General features: G+C 48.4%; 1 protein-coding gene across 1 annotated transcript in view; it reads right to left on the minus strand.

Annotated features, from left to right (window-relative positions):
- Window positions 1-23,454, minus strand: part of LOC144168306 (delta(14)-sterol reductase LBR-like) — a 39,722-nt gene that overhangs the window by 5,913 nt on the left and 10,355 nt on the right. The window contains exons 3-10 of the mRNA XM_077697316.1: window positions 20,119-20,456; window positions 18,884-18,907; window positions 18,277-18,318; window positions 14,551-14,769; window positions 11,445-11,640; window positions 6,454-6,648; window positions 1,616-1,719; window positions 1,366-1,485 (exon numbers count right to left, since the gene is read on the minus strand). Of these exons, the coding sequence (XP_077553442.1) occupies window positions 1,366-1,485; window positions 1,616-1,719; window positions 6,454-6,648; window positions 11,445-11,640; window positions 14,551-14,769; window positions 18,277-18,318; window positions 18,884-18,907; window positions 20,119-20,456 (1,238 nt within the window). The remainder of the gene's footprint in view (window positions 1-1,365; window positions 1,486-1,615; window positions 1,720-6,453; window positions 6,649-11,444; window positions 11,641-14,550; window positions 14,770-18,276; window positions 18,319-18,883; window positions 18,908-20,118; window positions 20,457-23,454) is intronic.

The following is a 23,454-nucleotide window of genomic DNA, read 5'->3' on the forward strand; positions in this document are numbered from 1 at the left end:
TAGTCTTTCCTCGGTGAAAGACAATAGTGTTTCGTCAACATTTGCCAATTAAATGCCTCCCTTCACTTTCCCCCTCATCTCTCATGCTGCTCCCCAACCGTCGCGCTCCTCCCAAGGTAAACACGCTAAAGGTTTGCTCAAGTCAATTTTAATTTACCGCGTTCCACCGCAACAGGCAGGGTGCCTCGTTGCCAGCGCGGCCGTACGGCGGAGACGCGCGTGAATCGAGGCGCCCTACTTCGTTTACAGATCCACGTTGCCCTTCTACACGTCCGTCCAAGCAAAACGTAGAACATATCTAGTGGAACCTTCCGTAGCTCTTGCCGTTTATATCTTAAAATGCCGCCAGAAGCTATTGTGGCCCGGGCGGCCGCAGGCGACGGAGTGATTTTTTTTTCTCCAGTGGGTGTAGAAGTTGCTATCGCATAAATTAAGCATCCATAATTTTTTTATAAAGGAACGCAGCAAATATCACTTATGTATTAATTTTGGCCTCATATTTGCATAATGTATTCTTCTTGTTCAACAATGTTGACTAGTATGAACATTGCCACCGGATTTAGAGGTTTATATATGGCTGTAGGTATATAAACCTATTGTGCAGCTTCTGTTTCACTTTGGCCGGCTGGCTGAATCGGGTTACAGGCAGTCCGAAATTTATGCGTTGAAGTACCCAAGAAAGACCATTGTCTTTAAAACAAGATCACGAAAAAGAGCTCTCCGCCGCCTCGAATAGAAAGTACGCAAAGTTACATTTACGTTCTGGAAACAGCCTTCGTGATGGAAGTATGAGCGTGCGGAAGCCCTCCTTTCTTGCTCGGCATGAACAAATTTCCTTTAGCACAATTTACGGCGAGTATTGACGGATGAAAAAAAAATCTTGAATTCGCCAAAAGAAATTCAGAAGGATTTATATCATTTTTTTTATAATTACAACGACCGACCAGCTCACTGCTCATATAGAAAACCTCCACGGAGAACCGATATCAGACCCATTTGGATTTATGTTATCTAAGCTGCAGTCAGAAAAGAGTGCGTAGATTGCACGGCATAAGAAAGATTCTGTGAGAAAACCGCCAAACTGTTACAGTAGCCTGCTCTTGAAACTTGCTATTTTGTCGCCATGTTGGGTCGTCGCTGTGCACTCTTATCGCACGCTGTTTTTACGTTTCGCTGTATTGAGGCCGTGTTCATTTGAAGAGTGCTCTTTTGTCCCTGTGTTCTTTTGCGTGTGCTGTTTTGACACCGTGCTACAGTATGTATTGTTGCTTGCTCTTTTGTCGCGTCTTTTGTCACGGTACCTCGTAAGTGGCACACAAAGAATGGGGGGGAAAGGGGGCTCATTCAGAAAATCGTTTCACTGACCTCGTCGAAGAAGAACATGCAGATGTAGAGGAGCTGACATCCGGCACTAAGGGCAAAGCCGGGGTCGAAGGAACCAGGCGCGCTGTACTCATCCCACGCCATAGAACCAAGCAGGACAACCTGCGCACAAGAGACAGGCAACAGGCCCCGCTGGTTTGAATCCATGAAGAAACCCCGCCAACTGCTTTATCTGTTTTCACAAACAACGTTGAAGCGCAGTTCCGCAATGAAGAGGCTAGAGAAGACCAACCCAGGTGAGAAGCCCACAGCGGAGGCACAATGTTGCCAGATCGTAGCCCTTGCCAATGCGCGGCGACAGCTCTCGTCCCTCCACAAAGTCGTTCAGGCGGTTGCCTGCACAAGATCGAGAATTGGAAGGTCAGGGAGAGGGAAGTCGCAAGTCAAGTGGAAATGTTTTACTCCACTGTTGAAGGCACCCAGAGTTGTAGACAAGCAAAAATACAGAAGAGGTTATGCAAAAAAAAATAATGAAGGAATAATGCATACCTACCTACCTTAAAGGCAAAAACATTGTGAAATATGGAATTGGGAATCGGCAATGCTGAGGTGATAAGAGCTGTAATATTGACGGCCAATCCATTTCAGTGGATTTGTGTCCATTGTGGGCCGGCATGTTGTCGTCGCAGGCGAATGGAAGCTGGTGAATAGGCATTATAACCTTGTGACGGCAGTTGTCATTGTCAATGACCAATTTCAACTGGTGGGTACGGGACTTACCCCATGACAATTGGGAACTCCGCAGGCAGAAACTAAAAATTGTTAAAGGGACACGAAAGTGATTTGTAAACATTGTGGGATTGTTAGCGCAAAATGTAGTCCGGAGTGCCTAGGCCATGTTTCGACCACGCTGGGTGCGTTTACGCGAATTCAGTGGAAAAATCAATTCGAAAATGCTGTCCTCCTCTCTGCATCCTCGCCCATTTTCTGCGGCGTTTTCAATGACTTGGCTTGACTACGCTACTGTACTGCTCGCCGACCTTCCGACAGAGTCAGCCGGCCCAGCGTTTAGTCCGCCGGCCCCCGACGGGTCAACGCAATTCATTCGCTGAGTTGAAACTAAGCTACGACACGTTTCTGAATGGAAGAATGTGTCTTTCTTTAGTTTATTAGTTTGTACACTGCATTAAGCTCGAAGTGCAGGTCGCTCACCACAAGTGCTGCACAAGCGCACATGCGACGCTTCGCTGACTGGTACGCTAGTAGGAAAATCTACGGCCAATTTATGGTGGGAGAATGATGGCAGCACGTCAACGAGGTTAATATAGGTACTAAGGAAATAAAATGAACTGAAACTTTTACCGTATAGCGTAAAATTATAGTGCAGGAAGCACTTTTTTGCGCTGGGTCAACAAGAACAGTGTCAGCAGCATGACCCCACATCTGAGAACGCTATTAGGTCTAAGAAATGCAATGGTTAGACGTGAGATATTGCGGAAGTTTGTGGACGCTTAGCGCACGAGCGCTATACAACAAATAGTCATCTAAGCTGCTTAAAATGCTGAAAATAAATCAAAATGTAATGTGGTTATACATTATATACCTATTTCAAGCGGCCCCAGCGCAGGCCTGTGGCCGACTGGTCTGGAGCGCACGGTATGTTCTATTGCAAGTCGCGCGTTCAAATCCCCGAGGGTGCATACTTTCTTTTGTAAGTTGATTTCTTCGTTTTCGGTCGATGTTTTCTAAACTGAAATCATTTTTGGGCCTTACCGTCCAGAGCTCAACGAGCGAATTCGCAGAACGCGCGCAGACTGAAATTGATGCGCTAGAGAGTTCTCGTTGGCGTACTGTTGCCATAAACACCGACTGCTTGCGGCCAGTGGGCACAGGAAGAATCAGCAGACCCTTGGCCTTGTGCGAACATGCTTTTTAAGATACAGGCATGAGTGAGGCAAGCTCCAAAGATGGGGGAAAAGCGCATGGAATTTGAGCGCCTGGGGTGACGCGGAGGGCGTTCATTCACTGCATTGACCTCGGCTAGTTATTGCTACGATTCCAAGCCGTTTTGGTAGGCTTACCTAAGGCATTGTACAGCCCACAACATAACAGAAGCGCGGTATGGCGATTATTGAGATATCGAGAATGCCAATCCAACGATAACATCGGATGTCAAGCATGTTTCATAGAACGGAAACCTAAACTTGGTTGAATGCTAATCTTGGACATCGTCCAATCACGTAGCACCTTTACCTGACGTCAGTGCGGTTAGTTGGTGCCGCAGCCGCAAACTGCGCATGATATTTTTTCTTCTTTCAGGCTTTATAAAATAAATACCGCCTTCTCGTCCGGAATAAACGATGAAAGTTTGCTCAGTTGAGCTAGTCTATGCAGTGCAAGCAAAAAAGGAAGCTTGACAAATTCGCTTCAGCGTCCCTTTAATGCGGTAACCCCATGAAACCATCATGAAACGCGTGCTATACCGCCCAAAAGCATTGCCAGGGGAAGTCAATGTTTTCGCATACAAATTATCCACGCTAGTAGACTTCTGCGCACTTCGAAAGCCGTGTTTCGTGTGGCCTATATGGCGGCGGCCAAGTTGCTTGCCCGCCACTGAGTATCCCTTGTTTCGATTCCCGTCCCTGCCACGGCTGTTAATGCGTAAGTATTCTTCCTGGTTCAAGGATGAAAACCTGGATCCTTCTGTAACGCTTCATGTGTCACCCTTTGACTACACGAGTAAATGTTGTGTGGTAAACCCCGTGAGTTAAGACGCTAGAACAATTGCTAGCCATTGGCAGATTTTCTCATACGCTGCTGCGTTCAGTATATTCCTGGGGGTGACGTGATAGCTCGTGTGAAAATGTGAAAGGCGTAGGATCTTCACGCACGCTAGTATATGCATGTCTTGTGCCCCGCGCATGCTGGTGAATGTCCACAATGAGCGCGTTATGAACATGGGAATGGGAAGTGCGCGTGGAGGAGTGAAACACAGCACCTGTGTAAAAGGACCCATTGGCGCGTAAAAGCAGCTCTCCTTAAAGCAGCCAGGAGGTTGTGCATGGCGGGACGCAGCAGCTGCAGCACAAAGATGTCTCAGTGGCAATGTCCACTACCAGGACGTCCGGACAGGGAGAAGTTATGAGCCTCCCCACGAGCGCTAACCACACAGCTTCGGCCCAAGGAACTGGGGCGGTATTCCCGTGTTTTGTCCCTTTTGTGTCCCTTTCAAAAATGTCCCTTTTGAGCGAGCCCTGATTGGCTAAAAGCGAACACCCGGATGTGACGCCATGCAAGCACGGTGGAGCTAGGAGCCGTGGCTACACGGAGCAGTCGATTTGGAGCAGACGATTTTTTGTCGCCTTATTGTTGGTTCGCTTGCGGAACAATAAACACATAAAAGGTACTCTGATACGGTTTCAGTTGTTTAAATTGCGTTTGCAAGAACAGTTACGGTATTTGAATCAAAGGCCCACTGCTTAACCGGAAGTACGTCACGATGAAAGGGACGCAAAAGGGACGTTTTCAAAAGGGACAGTTACGAGAATACCGCCCCTGGAGGCACCATTGAAAGTGGATACCGATATATGCTGGACAGGCAGTGCAGGTAACAGCAGAGCTGTTTAGGCCGACACAAACCCGCCCGACGTTGAAAAAACCCCAAGCGCACGTGTCCACGTGCCTCGCGGCGACCGCCCGGCGTCGCCCAGGCTAGCGTGTGGGTCTACGATCCATGAGATACCGCCTTCGTCGCCGTAGTCGTAAAGCGACCGGCGCGCCGCGGGTCCTGCGCGCCGAAGACGCCCAAGACGAATCTGTCAAGCCATCCCTTCGCAATTCAGATTGTTGAGACAGCCACCAGACCAGCCGACGCGCAACAAGGGAATTTGCCCTACGTGGCTGTGCTGTCGGAAGACGACGACAAATGGGATGACGACGATTGCTACTGAATATACTTTATTGTTTTTTTACAGTGTCGCCAAAAACTGCTTTGCACTGCTGGGGTGCGGCTGCTCCCTCTCCCCAGAAATTCGCTGTCATTGTGAGGAGGAGCTAAGTCGACCCCAGGCTCTGCTGTTTCTTCACCTTTGCACCACTAGTGCAACCTTCGCGAATTTCTTTTACCTCAGTGTTGGCGCTACAATCACCGTCGTCTTACAGTTTTTCACGAATAAACAGGTTATATCGGTTTACATAGGGTCGGCTGTATTTCGACGGGCGGGTTCGTCCTCGGGAACATTTCCCAGATACGGGAGTTCTTTCAGACGTGATATTATGTGCCTTTGTAAAACCCCATGTATCTCACTGGAGTTATACATGGGAATACACGAGGGTGCGCCGAACCAGTTTAAATCCGGATTCACAAAACAAATGTAATGCGGGGGTGACGTTTTCCACGACCATATAGGCCGTCGTTTGAGAATATCAAATCAAGAGGGCCTTTCACCGTTACGCTTTTGGTACGCTGCGAAAGTGTGGCACATAAAGCGTTACAGGCAATTAACTCATTCATTCAATATTGCACATGTTAGAGCATTACAAAAAATTAGAGCTCTTCCATTCTGTGAAGATGGATGGTTTGCGAAGTTGTACGCATTCGACGTTGTGCACGAACAAACCACGTCTGTTTGTACTTTGTGATTGAGCGTAATTCCTCACCATTAAAATGAATGAAACTTGGAATGACTCGAACCTTATTCTGGGGAACAAACATGCGGCTGTGTATTTCCCTCCCACGTGGTAGGCGTCGTACTGTCAGTTTAACAAATCAAGGCAATCCGCTCCACCACTGATGACACCGGACAGGTCTTATTCGGCAGTTTCATGTCCACGTGTAAGCCTCCCGCCAGCACAACGAACATGTCATCAATGAAAACATGAAACCTACAGCTCCGCGTGCACGCCCGCCTTCTTCCCTCCACTCCCCGCATGCGCACGGATAATCCGGCAACCGTTACGTGCGCTTGCTTAACCCTGGAAGGCACCGGCAAATAACAGTTGTGAAAGAAAGATCATCGGTGACGAAAAAGAACGCCGGAGTGGCGCCGAGAAAAGCGGCTCCTCCGGAATGAATACTGGGACGGGGGTAGAGGAGGTTAGACATATACCGCTTCGCAGTAAAAACCCCACCGATGTTGCCCGGTGGGTAGACGTGCTCCCACGGTGCCCAGCGGCCCTTGACGTAGAGCAGCAGGGACATAACGTTGGCGAATGCCAGGATCGTCAGCAGCAGCTGGAGGTTGTACCGGTACGGTATAGTCACGGGGAAGCCGTAGTACGTGAGCACCCCGAACGCTCCCACCGTCACCAGCAGGTTCGCCCAGCCTGCGCACAGGAACGAAAAGAAGCAGGAGGGAGGGGAGACCAAAGGTAAGACGTCACGGTTTCCGAGTGATACGTCACCACCATGTGAAGCAGCACGGTTCAGCAGAAACTTTCTCTTGTTGGTACTCCAGCACACAACCGCACCAGCAACAAAGCTACCTACCTTTGGTAATGTGGTACGGAAAACTCCTGCACTCAAAAAACAGCAGCGAAAACCGAGCACTACCCCCTAGACCGTTAGAGACAACAGTGTTGCTTCCGAAGCGCATGCATCTCGCTGCCTGTCATGACTCGGTCTCTTGCAAGCAGCCCGAATTGTTCTCGCGCCATGCCATACATCCCTAGATCATTTGTTTCACGCAATTCTGTTTGGAGTAAGACGGCTTGACACGTCTCGTTATTGGTCACCCTTACGAAGCAGGTAAGGCTGGTAGCGTATTGACGCACGCAACACATGATAAGTAATTTCAAGACGTCTTGAACTGCCAAAAAATTATGATATTTTGATTGATTAGGAGGTTTAACGAGCCGATGCTTCGCAGGCGATCAGGTGCGCCTTAGTGGAGGGCTCCGGATTAATTGGACCACCTGGGGATCTTTAACGTGCGCCGAAATAGCGAACACATGGCCGTTTTCGCTTTTCGCCTATCAGAAAAACGGACGTCGCGAACGGGAATCGAACCCGCGAGCTGGGTCTTAGCAGCACAACGCCCTAGCCACAGCGCCACGGAGGTGAGTCTAAAAAAGTATTTATAGATTTCCCCTGCAAAAATGCCTGATGAGCTCAAAGTTGCAGAAGCGCCCGGGCCTCAGAACCGGATTAAAGTGCCAGTATGAGGGTGGGGCAGAGTAAATCACGACGTATTACCCCAAATTAGCAGGTTTGCTTCCGGATCACGGCGACCGCTTTTCTGATGAAGGAGATGGAGGCGAAAAGCAAAAACGCCCGTGGGCACCAGATTTCCGCGCCCGTTGAAGATCCCCACGTGGTTAAAATTAATCCGGAGCCCTGCACTACGACGCGCATCCCTGCCTGCGTGGCCTGGGCTCGTTAAAACCTCAACTTAAATCAAATCAATCAAATTACGAGTTATTACGCTGTATGATGGAGGATGGGGAGTGCAGCTGTAGAAATGCCTTTAGCACATGGTTACGAAGTGTGCAAGTATTCCTTGTTATTTATGCAATTGTAGTGACTACGAAATGGTGACTATTTAATAAAACCTTGAAGGACAAGATATTTACACTAGTCGCCAAACAAGGGGCTGTCCGTTTCCTCTTGCAGAAGCCCACTTATTCGCAGCAGACGGGCATTCGGTTACTATTACAGCTTCACAGAAAAATACCCAGTAATGACCAACAAATAAAACTAAACGTTATGACGGAGCTACGTTAATGCGAAATTTTCATGCATTTTTTTTCGGAAACATTATGACACAACAAGAGTTACACTCGTTTCTTGAGATCATGCTTATGCTGCAAATGCCCGTTCATTAACAGCATACGGGGATTCTGCAATGGTAATACCTCATTCGAACTGATTATGTGAAGTAAAACAAAGTCATAGTAATGATACAGTCGTCTTAGCGGAGAATTTTCATACAATTCATTTATGCAAGTTTTCATGAAACAACAGGTACGGCCATTTTTGATAAGCATGTGCCACGAAGTTGGCTCTGCCGCAAGGCCTTTCCCCGCCGCAGGTTTCTTGACACATACGAAAACTTCCCGGAGCCCTAGTCATCAGCAGTATAGCTGTAAAAAAGCCCGTATATTTTAATAATATGTAAATAGAATACGATGATTTATTGATGAAATCCTAAGAAAGCAAGCACGCGAAGTGGGCTACACATGGCGCTGGGCATTCTTAAATCACCAGGGACTGTTTGCCCGTGCGCGTAAGTTCCCGCTTAAGTTGCCACCTACCAATCAGAGGCCAATATGTCGAAGTCGGCCTGGGCAATTAAGCCGATTGCCGGAAAACCCTACGGAAACTCCACCTTACCCGAGCGTTTGCTTCGGTTTCAGGCAAACGACTTATTACCTAGACACCACTTAAAGGGGCACTGACACAAAAATTTTGCATCTCGTTTTTTTTGTTGCGATAAGTAGGTAGTGACCTACTTATAACCTGTAGAAACCTCATTTGCTTCAGCGTGCGACGGTTGTTTAATTAGAGGCATTTTCAATGCGGCCAGTCGCAGCTTCGGTTTCAGCGAGTGCCGCGAAACGATGGATTTTGTGGATTTTGTGTGAACAAAGCTGACCACGTGACCGTCGGAGGGATATCACAGAGCACAGCCGCCGTAGCACTGTCGAATCCGCATCTACGGCAGTTTCTGCAAATGCCCCCACGTACTGATCTCGTGAGGCGCTTAATTAAAAAGCGACCGTGGATGTGACGCAGGCGCTGCGAGTGAAAATGCTACCGCGGCTAAAGAACGACGCGCGACGCTCGAGACGGTGGGTGGCAAGACGCGCGCTGGGAGCAGCCGGCCGGTCTGCCTAGCCTACAGGTCCGCCTACAGATGTGTTCGGCTTAGCACTGCGGCGGATATTCGAGTGCCGCTCTCGTAAGCGGTGCAGATGACAATTTTTAATGCAACCCGCTATCGCATCATTAACTCCTTTCTCATGTAAGCCACCATGGTCGGGACTTGGGGACAATTTCGTGCAGCGGTAACAAGCTATCACTCGAGCTACCTGCGCCGGCCTGGGCCACTTCGCGGCCGTGGCCGCCGCCTGCACAGCGACCGTGCGGCTAGCTCAGTGGGCTTTTCGTGCCTCCGGCGCGTTTTCGCATCCAATGGTAATAAACAGTAGTAGAAACAGAGTGCCTGGAATCGCTGTAGAACTTTGGTCGCGGCCAGCTGCCCGATGAGCTGACGAAATCACGGCGCCTCCGCCGCCAACAATCGGGTCGTTCGTTCTCGAGAGCAGAAGCTCCGCCCTCCGGCCCTCCGATTGGAGCGGCGAGCCGGGCGAGCCGGCGCAAAACGCCGGCAGTGCGGAAGCGGCAAGCACAAACTCGTGACGTGTTTAGATGTTGTTTATTTACACAATCTCCTCGGGATGTCGATTGCGCGTGGTCCTCTGCTGGCTGCTCGGTTGCGTTTCGCACACTTTAAAATTGATTTTAAATATGTTCTAGGCTGTATTCGCCGCTGATATTTTGCAGATGATGTATATGTGTTCCCACCAATCTATCTCCGAAGTTATCTCGCCTTCAAAATTTTGTGTCAGTGCCCCTTTAAGTCGTAGTTGGGAACTTATTCCCACACTTATCGTGTTCGGGAAGGCATGTTAGCTGCATTATCCAAATAGTGGCCATTCTAAGACTTCTCTTTCGGCGTTTTCGAACATTTTCAATCAACGATGTCCAAAGATGATAATGATGATTATGCTTAGCGGCTTCCCCTTTGTAACGGGGTGGCGTTGCACAGCGACCTTAGTCGTAACACCCCTGTGAGATCACCTCACCAACAAATAAAAAAGAAAAAGAACAAACATGTATGAAATTTTTGTGCTAGCCTGACTTCTTTGTTCGTATCTCTTCCCAGATTCTCCTCGATCGATCGATTGTGGGGTGTAACGCGCCGACGCAACGCAGGCGATGAGGCGCGCCGTAGTGGAGGGCTCCGGATTAATTTTGACCACCTGGGGATCTTTAACGTGCGCCGAAATCTCGTTTTTTCGCAAAAAGCAAAAACGGGCGTTTTTGCTTTTCGCCTTCATCAGAAATGCGGAGGCCGCGGCCGGGAATCGAACCCGCGACCTCGTGCTCAGCAGCGCAACGCCTTGGCCACTGAGCCACCGCAGCGGGTTCTAATCTTTTCCGACCAACATTCTAATCTTCTTTTACGAACCTCTACTGCTGTCATATTCACTTTTCCTTTAACCTTCAAGCCAAAGGCTTCCAGAAACCATAGGTCTTCCTCCCAGTGGACTTGTAGTCGCTTGGTTTCTGGCTCATTTCCGGCACCTGCGCCCAGTTGTTCCTGTACCGGCTCGCGGACAAGCGTTTTTGTCCGCAAGTTAGCAACCCGACCGGGCTTCAATAAGCAATGCATTCCCTTTCGTATTATCAAAGAACGTTTCCCTCGTGATCTCAAGCTTCCTAATTATGTATATACCTGGGGATTTATTTGCGTCTGTCCTCTTTTTCCAGGTCGTGCTCTGATTCTTTCACTTCATTTTTTACTGAATCGGTCGTTTCCCCTGCGCTTCCAGGATTCATATACTTTGGCCTGAGCCTTGTGGTTCTTTTCCTCCTCTGTCCCTCCGCTTTTTATGTAAAGTTACCGTAACACTCTAACCGCCCATCCCTGGTCATCAATAGTTCTAAGTCGTTCTTCAAACCATATTTTGCTGTGTGCTTCTTCAACTTCAAAGGAGGCCCATCCCGAATGTCTCCCTGCACTGCCTCATTTGTCATTTTAATGTGTGCTCCTATTGCCAATCGACCTACCGCCCTCCAATTTACCTCAAGCCCTGATTGGATCTCTGATTTGACACACACTACTGCGTTTGAAAATGGTGATTGCCGGTACCATTACACCCGTCCAGATTCCTCTCACTACTTCATGTTTGTTGTATCCCCATAGTGTTCTGCGCTTCATGATACAGGCGTTGCGTTTTCCTTTCATTGTTAAATACTCCTCATGAGTTTTTAGACAGGCGACCTTCGTTTATCCAATACCGCCGGGCGAAGCGGTTCCAATGAGCCTACCACCAAGCCTACCCGAAGCACAGGGGAAGCTGGAGACGAAATGGACGAGGAGGTACATCCAGCTCACCGTTGAGGGAATATTCGTAGGCGGTGTGGTGCATGAGCATCTTGGAGGGGAAGCCTTGCACCTTGCGTCCCAGGGGAAGCGCGTAAACCAGGGCCTGAAGGAGCAGGAACCCCGCGTAGCCCGGGAACAGCTTCCAGCGGAAGTATGAAGCCACGTCCTTCGGCACCGCGGGGGCCTCCATCACGGTGCACTGCTCCTGCGCGCACCAACATACAGGGGGAGAGAAGAACGTTTCATAAAAGGCGGATGGTGCTGCCGCTTTGATCCCGGCTTTCTTTTCCTCTATGCAAATAAATAACGCGCAGATCTAGGCAGACCGTTTGAGTTGGAAGGGTGTGAATACCGTCAAGAGGTTCTCTGTTTTAGGTCAGTTACAGTAGACGCTCAGTGACCGTTCCTCCCACCAAGAAAGGCTGTCAGTATGAAGGAGAAGTTATCTTTTCATCTAATCATGACGGAGCAGCAGTGGCCAATGAGTCACACCGTGTGAGCGGCGATTTGAACTGGTATTGTCTTGACCATAACCCTCTCTCTATAGTATACTTAATGCGCAACCCAGGCTCATGTTCACTGTGGTGCGTGGATACTATCAAACAATAGCAATTGTTTGATAGCGACACTGCGCCCACGCATAACACCGCGCGAACAGCAATTAACTGCGCGGGAGAGTTAGCTTCGCAGAAAGGCGAGGTTATGCGGCCCTAAGCAAGTTAGTAACGGGATGTCCCGCCAGAAGAGGGGCATGCCAAGTAAATAAAATCTGCAGTGCCTATCAATTTTTGAAATTTCTCGTGGTACTTCGACGATAAAACAACTGACGCTCAGTTTAGCTGCAATGGGTGCCTAATAGAATTATTTCGGGCAATCCTAGATTCAGTTAGATGTCTATATCGCTAGTAATAAACCGCCGCTTTCGCCCTATCAGCAATGCGTTAATCTCACGCCCTACCATCAAGCTCACGTTAGGCGCCATTCCAGTGGAGCTTGTTAAAGTCCGCCCACCCCTTTTTCTCCGAAGGGTAGACTTTATATCGTAGATGTAAACAGGGTTGAGTTATGTTCGCTTTAACATAGTGGCGAATCTACCTGATTTTGGAGTTTTGTGACTATTAGCTTTGCAGCATTTCTGTATGCGTACGTCGTGAACTTTCAGAAAGACAGGGGATGCGTCCAAGTTGGTGCCTTGACACCGGTCCAAAGCTTCGTCAATAGAAGGCGTCCGCTTGCTGGCGGGGGTGGCAAACAGTGTCCTTATTACAATTTGTTACCCGTGGGGTTGCGTTAGAAAAATTCTATCTCTGAAAATCATTGTAAATGTTTTGTTTTGCATTCCTGTAGCGTGGACACTGAATCGCACTTGTTAGGAATACACCCGTGGTTTAAGTGGGCTGGGATTATTGATCAACGCTGAATGCACCGCAAGGACCGTAGCAAAACGGAACAAAATAAGTATGTGGCCAAACACACTTGGCTGTTGATAGGAATAGGTAGGCAAGAAATTTCCAGGCTACTCGTGCACCGTGACAGACACCACCCAGACAGGATTAAGAAGGAGCGTAAGGCGGGCATGGGAAGTGAAGCCGATGAATCAGCCGACTTAGCTCCTGTGTCCACCACCATTGAAACTTAACCAAGTTGGGTTACAGACAACTGATTTTTAAAAAATGGGCAGATTGCAGGGCTAACCCTTAATAGCGGCAGCCCTTATGGTATGGAAGACCTATTATGCACTACCCCCCCCCCCCCCCCCAAGGTCACGACGGTGCCGGACGCGCACATCCGCACACTGGCCGCTCATGCACCCATAGATGATTTTTTCGCGTCCTTTTAGCCAAGCAGCAGCTTTCATTCTGATCCCCACTACTCCAGCGTTTCACTTTTGCCATACTTAAGATGAGGAGGAAAAAAATGGCAGCATCTCCACTCCGTGGATGATGGCGAGGGTGCGGAGTACGAGGACTCGAAATGACATCCAAGTTGCGCCCCGAGTGGCATCCGATTTGCGCCCCGACTGTCATTCGATTTGAGCCGTGAGTTGCACCTTGGTTATTCCCTAAATGAAACTGCAGCTCACGGCTCAAATGGGATTTCGCTTGATTTTCGCTTGATGGTGGTGTGCGCACGGATGTACGCGGACGGACCAATATTGGGAGGTCCTAAGCTATTCCGAACTGTTAGAGACGAGGGAGTAAGCCGTTTGACTCTCGAGTAACTCACGGTGGTAGCCCAATGGGTAAGACGACTGACACTAACTCTGTGTGGTCCACCAGACGAAGGTTCGAATCCTGCCGGTGCCTGTGTAATTTCTTGCGATTGTAAATGATATGCACATGGACGCGGACGGCTATTGTGCAGTCCTAAGGTGCTCCGCACCTAAGAAAATTCCTCTGCACCCCATACTTTCAAACGCAGCCAAATTAAGGTGATTGTTATGAGAACTACCCCAAATGCGCAGAAACTCAAATAAATATCTACATATGTGCAGCATCCTTACGCCGCATTTCTTTATTGGGATTTTTTTGTAACCAGTTATGGTTATGACAGTTATCTGAATGTTTTGTCGCCTTTTTGTTGTTTACGGTAATACTGAATATTTACGCTATTATAGCAACTGGGCCCCTTAATACTTGCAATTATAATTTTTTCTGCAGCAGATTGTTAGACTGTTGATTCCTTCACACGAGTTTTTCGTCCCGGTTGTTGTCATTTTTTCCGGTATTTTTTTTTTTATTTTCTGCTTCATTTTTTTTTTTCCTTGGGGAGGGGTGTGTGTAAGATCTATATTTTCGACTTCGTAAGTTCGCTTTTAACATTATTCTACTTTTTTATATTTTGGTTTTGAAACATTTAGTTCAACCAATTGTTTTCATTTGCGCTATTATAATTATTAGATGTGTTACTCCGCCAATTGTGCATTTGAGAAAATGCAGGTCGTTACACCGTTTGGGCTAAGAGGGGGGGGGGGTGTACTCGGCAAGAAATGCAGCATATCCAAATCCTTGGTGATGATGATGACAAATCGAAGCAGTACAATTTTCACTCAGTGCTAAAAAGGCCCGCGCCTCGCATACAATGGCAAAAAAGAGAAGAACCCGGGGGCGCGCACCATTCGGCAGAGCATGTACAACAGGACAACCGCGGACGGCAGGAAGGCGAGCCAGAAGAGGGCCCTGATGGTTGCCAGCACATTGGGAGGCACGCGCACCGACACCCGCACGCGGCCGAAGCCCAGCATGGACACTCCCGGAACGCCGCCATTGGTGCGCAGCTTCAGGTGCTGCTTCTTGGACTTCGATGGGTCTCCCATTCCGCGCTCCCCTTCCAGCTGCGAGGAGGGAGGGATAGGGGTGGCATCCTTGGCACAATCCTTGGGAGCACGCAAAGAATTTCGGACGCCGGGAATGAAGGAAAAATCCGTAGCGCACGTTACGAAATCTAGCCGGCGGAACAGCAGCGACAGCTTCGTGCCATACATTGCGTGCCGGAGCCACAAGGTTTTGCTTTGCATTGCGTTAAGCCTCTCGCGCACAGCAATGTCGCTCGAATTGGGCCTACTCTTGTTATTTGCGTTTTTACCTTACGGTTTTCACGTAACATTGCATAATTAGGTTTTATTTGTACTTAATATTGCCTATAATGTTGGTCATTGTCATTTTTGTTATTGTCTTACTCGCCCCGTAATGCTTAGAGCACTAAGGGAAAAATAAAGAAAGAAATAAAACAAATCTTCATAGCCTCAGTGAATCGACGTACGGAGAAATGCGTACGCACTTTGAGGCGATGCCCTGCATAAATCAGTAAGCTCGTACGTAATGCATGTCATATTACCCATCATCATCATCATCATCACCCTGTCTACGCCCACTGCAGCGTAAAAGCCTCTCCCATAGATCTCCAATCATCCCGGTCCTGTTCTAACTGCGACCAACTTATCCCCGCAAACTTCTTCGTCTCATCTACCCACCTAACCTTCTGACGCCCCCTGCCACGCTTTCCTTCACTAGGGATCCACTCTGTTTCCCTTAATAACCAACGGTTTTCTTGCCTTCGCATTACATGCTCTGCCCACGCCCATTTCTTCTTCTTAATTTCTGCTAATATGTCCTAAACACGCGTTTGTTCCCTGACCCACACTAACCTCTTTTTGTCCCTCAACGTTGCACCTGTCATATTCCGTTCCATTGTTCGCTGAGTCGTCCTCAACTCCAGTTGAACCCTTCTAGTGAACCTCCAAGTTTCTTCCCCGTACGTGAGTACCGATAACATGCAGCTGTTAAACACTTTCATCTTCAGGGAGAACGATAGGCTGTCTTTGATTATATGAGAATGCCTGCCTAATGCACTCCACCCCATTTTTATCCTTCTAATTGTCTCTGCATCATGGTTGAGATAGGGGTCACTACTTGGGCTAGCTAGATATAATAGCTTACCCCTTCCACGGTCTCGCCACCTATCCCAAACCACTGTGCTCTCCCTAGGCTATTGAGCATTACTTCAGTTTTCTGCATATTACTTTTCAGGACGACATTTCTACTCTGCTTGTCAAGTGCGGTAATCATGCTTGGAAATTAGTCCCCCTAGTTACTTAGCAACGCAACGTCATCAGCAAATCTGAGGCTACTCAGGTATTCTCCATTAACCCTTACGCCCACCTGTTCCCAATCCAATGTTCTAAATACCACTTGTAACCATGCTGTGAGTAACATTGGAGAGGTTGTGTCTCCTTGCTTGATGCCCTTCCTCGTAGGTTTTTAGAGCCCTCCTTATGGAGTACTATGGTAGCTGTGGACTGATTGTAGATATCCTTCAGTATTCTTACGTAATGCTCGTCTACACCCCGATTCCGCAATGCCTGAATGACTGCTTATGTGTCGACCGAGTCAAATGCTTTCTCATAATATATAAAGGCTATAAATATGTGTTGACTATACTCCGCGCATTTCTCTATCACCTGAATGATCGTACGAATATGATGGTCCATTGTTGAATAGCATTTACTAAACCCTGCTTGTTATTTAGGTAGACTGAAATCTAAGGCGGCAGAAATTCTGTTAGTGATCACCTATTACCTTTTAGGCGACTAACAGAACGCTGATCGGCCTGTAATTCTTCAATTCTTTCGTGTCACCTTTCTTATGGATTAGGATGACGATCGCAAGACTCCGGTACACTCGCGGTCATTAGGCATTGCGTGTACAGGTTTGCCAGTTTTTCTAGTAAGACCTTTACGAGATTTGAATATTGAATGCCCTTTATTTAGTAAAAGACCGTAGGCTCCCGGGCGTGACGCAAGCATGCATAGAGGGCATGTGCAGACATCAGCCCCTCATAAGTGTGTTTAAGCTCTGATAATTCCCGATAATCAGTTCCTACGACATTTCTTTAGTTTAACACAGGTATGGCTTTTTAACAAATGTTTATTGATTGGATATCCAGGTCGACAAAAGGCTAACAACAATTGCGTTTCCCCTAACCAAGCAATTTCATCCTGATGAGGTCAGAGGGCGCAGTCAACAGCAAATTTTGATGTCTCCAAGTCTGCAGCGATTGGAGAAAAAAAGGCAGACTAAAATTACTATAGAGTACTTACCATTTTTCAATCAGTTAGAGCCATGCATAGGGGCTTAACAAATGGTGTTCAAGATAACAAGGTTCTGTCTCTACTGACCCCACCAACCCCACCTAGTCTAACTGCGTGTTCGTGGCGGGGCCGCTATATAGCACTCATATATAGAGGAGTGCACTTGACGGTCTTCTCCCGAATGTTCGCAAAATGGTTGATGTCACGCCCTCTCCGGTTTGGCGTGCCCTCTGCTGGTTTAAGGAGCTCTAGGAAGCTTAGCTTTGCGATTAGGGAACGCCGGCAACTCCGCTGTTAACATCAAATGTCACGGTGTAAGGTCGCTGAATCTGGGCTCTTTTGTTGCCCACTAGTATCAGTTCTTCGTCGCCGCCGTACCTGTTTCTTCCTCTTTTGCAGCCCGCACCGGCAGTCTCGATTCTGCAACGCCTATAAGTGGTCGTCATGTTCACAAGACCAATAGAGGCCGCAGCAGCTAGCAGTCCTTGGTTACAATTGCCCTCTACATAGCAACGGGGCAAGATTGGTGAAGGCAGTTCTCTTCACTTCTGAATGCCCTTCGCTCTACGCGCTATCTCCACGGTGGCGTTATCTGCTCTTCTGTCATAGGCAGTATTGACAGAATGACGCCAAAGTGAACAGAGCACTGCCGAAATTTTGCTGGCAAGCCCATCTTGCTCATCAGTGGTTAATGCACAAAATATATACTGCTCCGAAAAATAGACGACTTACACTACGCAGGGCCAAATTAAAAAGCGCAAATGGACAAAAATGAGTTGGCCTAAAGAAGAAAAGCAGCGAGGTTTAAAATCTCCCAGGAGCCTTCTACTCGCGAAGCAACAAAAAAAGAATATGCGAGTTCAACTTACGCTGCTTTCGCTGTCCTGAAAAAGAAGGAGAAATGTGAGCATACAGGGTAACTATGAATTGAAAAGGAGTCGTAGAATAACATTCACAGAAGGCGTAATGCAGCACTGTACCTAAACTTACAAGTATTCAGACGGCGTCTGTGCATTACATGAGAAAGAACTGGGCTTGGGCGCTAACCGTACTACCGCGATGACATTTTGCTATTGGCTCGTTTCAGTGGGAAATATGCTTAGCTTGTGGCCTGCAATTATCCTAGACGTGCTAAACCTCAGCGTATGAAGATGTGACCAGATCTTTTAAAGCCAGCTAGATCTTTTCGGCTTGCATGACATATCAGACAGGAAGAAAGAAAGGAACTGTGGTGTGCACTTGTGTACTTACACTGAATTTTGCCGCAGTCAAGTGCTGGATAGAGGGAAGTGCCTGCGAAAAAATAGCACTGGCCTGTGAACTGGGCCAAGACAACTTACGGTCAATATTGTTCTCACTATTTTTCATTCTGAAAGACCTCAAACTACAAATATGCAAGTCTTAGTGCCTCCTGTCTGCTATTGAAAACAGCGGTCCTGGAGCGGACGGCAGCATTCGAAGGTTTGATCAAGTTGGCGTGCGTGTTGCACGCGAGCGCCTTGGCAATTCAGAAGCTCAATTATAGCAATGCACAAAAATTACCTCTATACTTCATTTCTGAGCTTCCCAGCCCGATAGGTGTCTACGATGATGAGGATGGAAAAACGCTGAGCCATGCACTCGCATCGGTCCTGTGAGAAGCATTATAAGCAATTTTATCCTTTTTTATATGCTGTACTGGGTCTACCAACAATTTACCCCTATTTCAGTTTCTAAGGTTGAAATAATAACCGAACATTAAAGGCGGCTCCTGTCGTAGAATAAACTAGAGAGCTTTTGCCTTGACATTTTTAAAATTCCTATTGGTATTAGCCTGAAGGCTGGCACGGTGCTCATTGGAGTGCTATGCGGTACTTACGTTGATGCTGCCTCCCAGGAAAGACTGTGGAAAGAGAGAAAGAGAGATAAATGAGAGATCGGGTTTACAGTAGTGTGTACGCTTCCGCTGTACAAACCCTTTGCTTGTGCCTAAGTAAGCGAAAACACATATCTCTGAGAAAATTTCACCAAGACAATGCAGTTGTTACGGTAGTTACGACCAAAATATTGAGGCATGCGCAACATTTGCTCTAAGGCCGCCTTCCCAGCTCTTCAGCATAACTTCTGGTGCCTTCTTGCACGCATAGCTTCTCACATTCACCAGGACATGTATTTCCATAGGGAATATCCCTGTTTGTGATCAGCGGCGTTTTTTATTTGGTCTTGTTCAACTGGACTTGCCTCAAATTCGACTCGGAATGCTCAAGTGTTCGACGAAGGTTTGTCGGCTACTAATTTGCACAGATATCGATTTATTTATGCGCGAGTTTATAGTCGAAGAACCTTCAGCAAATCACACTTCCAAGATTTTAAACAGAAAACTTTGTTTAACCTATACTTTTTGGTACAATACACAGTAATGTGTCCAGTTATCCATATAGTGCGCACGCAACAAAAAGTTTGGTGAAATAAAACTGGCACACTTACTGTAACATTCCTGCGGGCGACTACGAAACCAGCGGATACAACCAGAGACTACGAAACGAGCGGCTGCGCCCGCCACTGCAACGACTTTCGGGCCCAGCGCGAACGAGGGAGAGCGATCTTTTAGAAGTAATAAACCGTCCCCGATTTCTGGCGGGCAGCCAATTATCTCAACGCCGAGTGAGCTCCCCTGTCTCAGGGCTGCGCGCTGCCGCCATGCCCGGGAGACTAACCACCTTCGTTGCGGCGTCTCCCCGAATCAATCATTATACTTCCTTCAAAACTGGTTTGTTAGGGGTGGTGAAATATTGTCTGATCCGTTCATAAGGTTCAATAATGCTTGGATGACTGAGAACAACACTGAATATCATTATCTCCCCTCACACTCATGTATTTTTACGTCCTCACAGTTCAAGTTTGTGAAGTGCATGCACGGCTACTTTCCTTGAGTAGTTCCTTGCAACGATCTTGCCCGTATATAATTATTCTTGAAGTCTTTCTATTTCTGGCTGAGTGGTTGAATCGGCTGTCAGACAGACAGGCGGACTGACACAGGTGTACAGACCAACATCTTCGCGTTTGGATAGCAGAAAAGGGACTATCGCATTTAAAAATCAGTATTTTACTTACATTCGACTGCATAGTGGCGATGCCCTGGGACGAATGCTGGGGCAGTCCCAGGGAGCTGCTGCAGCAGGCCTGGGCGTTGAGTGATGTTGCTGTGCTCCTTCGGGTCAGCGTGTTGCCCAGGATCACGGCAGGCAAATGCTGGGGCAGTCCCAGGGAGCTGCTGCAGGCGGCCTGGGCGTTGAGTGATGTTGCTGTGCTCCTTCGGGTCAGCGTGTTGCCCAGGGTCACGGCAGGCAGGGACGCCGCCAGGGAGGTCGTCGAGAGAGGGTTGGAGCGACTCGACGCCGCCGACCTTTCGGAAGGGACCTTGGACGGGCTAGGAGTCTTCGCAGGATGGTCTGCGCAAGGCAGCGGATTTTGCGATGGTAACCATCGCACCTCATGGCGCTGTCATATCCCCGGCTCTATGTAACATCGTCATGTCACTACTCCCATCCAGGCTGGCGTAAACGGCCAGTCTTAATTATGACTCGTATGCAGACGACATAACGCTGTGAACCAATTCGGGTTCCCCCTGGGAGCAAGAACTTGTCCTGCAGACAGGCACCAATGTCGTTCATTAATACACGCACAAATATTGCATCAAAACCTCTCCGACAAGAAACCGAGTACGTAGCTGTCATCAATGGTTTGAAACTCCGAGCTGACTCCTAACGCAACCCTACCTCCCTTCGTTCAGGGTACTTGTCATTTGCCGGAAACGAGCAATTCCTATACTCCGCATGCTTATTGACAAAATGGGGGAGCTAAAAGCTGGCTTTATAGCATGCTGCACAATTGCCAGCAGGCCTTGCATTTTATGCGTCGCGTCTGCGCCCGGAGATGGGGGAATCAAAGAGTTTGGGCTTCGTCTGATAGCCCTAGTTCCTAATATCAGATGGTCCCTTATATCATCAAAAATTCTCCACGGATATTCATCTATCACTTAACGCGACTCAACGCCTTCAGCTTGAGGGAATGAATCGCAAAGCGGTGCGCTCGGTTACTGGTTTACCGCAGCACTGCTCAGTAGCGTACGTACACGCGTAGAGAAAAATCATTGCCCTGCTGGATGTGGCCGAGCAGCAATCGCAAGCTCAGCGTGTCCATCTCTCCACAACGCTGGCTGGCCCTCATTCTGCGGACTGTGGACTTCGACGTCAACAACCTACAGCCGCTCTCGTCTCTGGCCCTACCATGGCAATTTATCGACTTAGCAGATGGCATGCCATTACCAAAAGGCACAACTCCAGCTTATCCCCAAAGGCGCAAAGCTGCCACTAGACGTCACAGAAAGCTCTCATACTTGTAGACTGCATAGAAGGTGTAGTCTATTCAGTTCCGCTGTACTGTGGTAAACAATATATAGGGCAAACAGGAAGGTGCTTAAATGAAAGACTGAAAGAGCACCACTGCAATGTAACCAAGGCAATCAGTGGCCACCTGGGCCTCCACTGTAGGGACTGTAGTGTTAGCGGATGCAGCCCTATTTTTTCTGAAACAAAGGTCATAGCAAAAAATAAGCACAAAACCACCAGAGAAATAATTGAAGCTGCCGAAATCTCCCGCCTAAAAGATAAATGCGCAAGCATGCCCTCTCTGACCCTCTCCCAAGAAGAATTAGATTTTTTGACCCCAGGTTAGTGCAGCACGTGTTATTGTGGCGCAGAGCGAGTGGTGATGTGTGACGAGCAATGGTGATAAGAGACACTATCGTGTTAGTCTTGCTTTTCCTTGTATTTTTAACCGTGGTGGTATATATGTGCCCGAGCGGTAAGGAATAAACTGTTGCAAGTCAGCGCTGTGCGTGTCGTCTCCTTCCTCTCGTGTCTGTCAAATTTGCGCTGTTCCCCTCCTTCAACTCTCATACAAGCTATCCCAAGAAGGGATCATCCAGCTGTGCGCAAAGGACGCTCAGTTTCAACAAGGCGCCGCCTTAGCTTTCCATCACCCTAATTCAACGACTTTCCGAGGACCACGCAGTCGCTAACCTAGAGCTAATTGCCATACGCGTTGCCATCAGTCGGATAGCAGAAAGACGAGATCCGCCTTGCACCTACTAAGTTTAAACCGGCTCATAAGCGTCGCACACCGCTTGCCCTGCTTGGGGAGTGGTCTGCCCCATTCTTAGCAACGTTAGAAAAAAAGGCCGTCGTCTGCGAGAAGAGGGCTATAAAGCCGTGAAAAAATGTATTCCTGCACATGATGGAATTACTGGAAACAAAAAGGCACACCAGGCAGGGCGCCCAGCAGCTCTCTCCGCACGTTTCCCTGGACGCACGTCGTTTTTACTTTTTGGGACCCTGCCAACGTTTCACATGCGGCGTCGTTTCCTATGGATAGGGCCGAGACGAGGCATCGCGCACATAGATATCGCCGTAGTGTTCTTCGGCACTTGGCCAACCTTGAGGAACTATATCGCCGTCCACCTAGTACACTCCGGAGGGAGAAGTGGTACTTCGTCCCGAACAGACTGGTGAACCTCTCTCACAACCACTTTGCACCTCAGTAACCCGCGCTCATTCATTACCCCACAATGCTCATCATGCCCTGCAAGAGGTACAACAGAGCATCTCCTGTGGAGTTGCCCTTCTTTTACAGTGCTCCGGGAAAGAGCACTTCAGTGCCTCGGCGGACATCGACCTCTAACCTTGCAAGAGTGGATCGATCCGCCATCGCTCATTGGCTCATCGTACGCACATCGGCGCTGTCAGGCTTTTATTCAATACTGTACGGAAAAAAGAACCCGGTTCTTTTTAGATGGGACTGCATCTCATTCACTCGCCTTGTCCCTCCATACGGCGTTGTTGTTGTCCCTCCACACCCATCCCCCATTCTCCTCGCCGCGCGAGCTGCGCTCTCCGCCGCTCACCCCCTCTCCTCTCCGATAGCGAACACTCTCTCGCGAAGGGCATTGGATTGGCTTCGATTGGATTGATTTGGCTTGGCTTGGCTTGGATTGGATTTGGATTGGATTAAAGTGGATTGTGTTGGATTGTGTTGCGTCATAGCCGCGCCACGTTGCGTCATAGCCGCGGCAGGGGGTCATAGCCGCGGCAGGGGAACGACGAAATAAGAAAATTCAGGGGCAAAGGAATGGACTCGAGCGGCGCAGGGACCGGGGTGGTCGGATGTCGATGGGCGAGGCCTTCGTCCTGCAGTGGGGCTGAGTAGGCTGTTGATAATAATGATGTGATAAACATGTTTACGCTCGTAACGTAGAGGTAACCAGGAATTGACCAAGTCTCTTAGTCAAACGAGTGGGCAGGTATGCTGACTTCACAGCGAACGGCAATTGATGAATGTTCCCTGACCCTATGAAGGCACCTAAAATAGTAACGGGCGAGTCCCCCAGAA

The sequence above is a fragment of the Haemaphysalis longicornis genome, unplaced genomic scaffold (assembly GCF_048455015.1).
Source record: "Haemaphysalis longicornis isolate Haplotype H1 unplaced genomic scaffold, Haemaphysalis longicornis Haplotype H1 scaffold_2, whole genome shotgun sequence".
NCBI lineage: Eukaryota > Metazoa > Arthropoda > Arachnida > Ixodida > Ixodidae > Haemaphysalis > Haemaphysalis longicornis.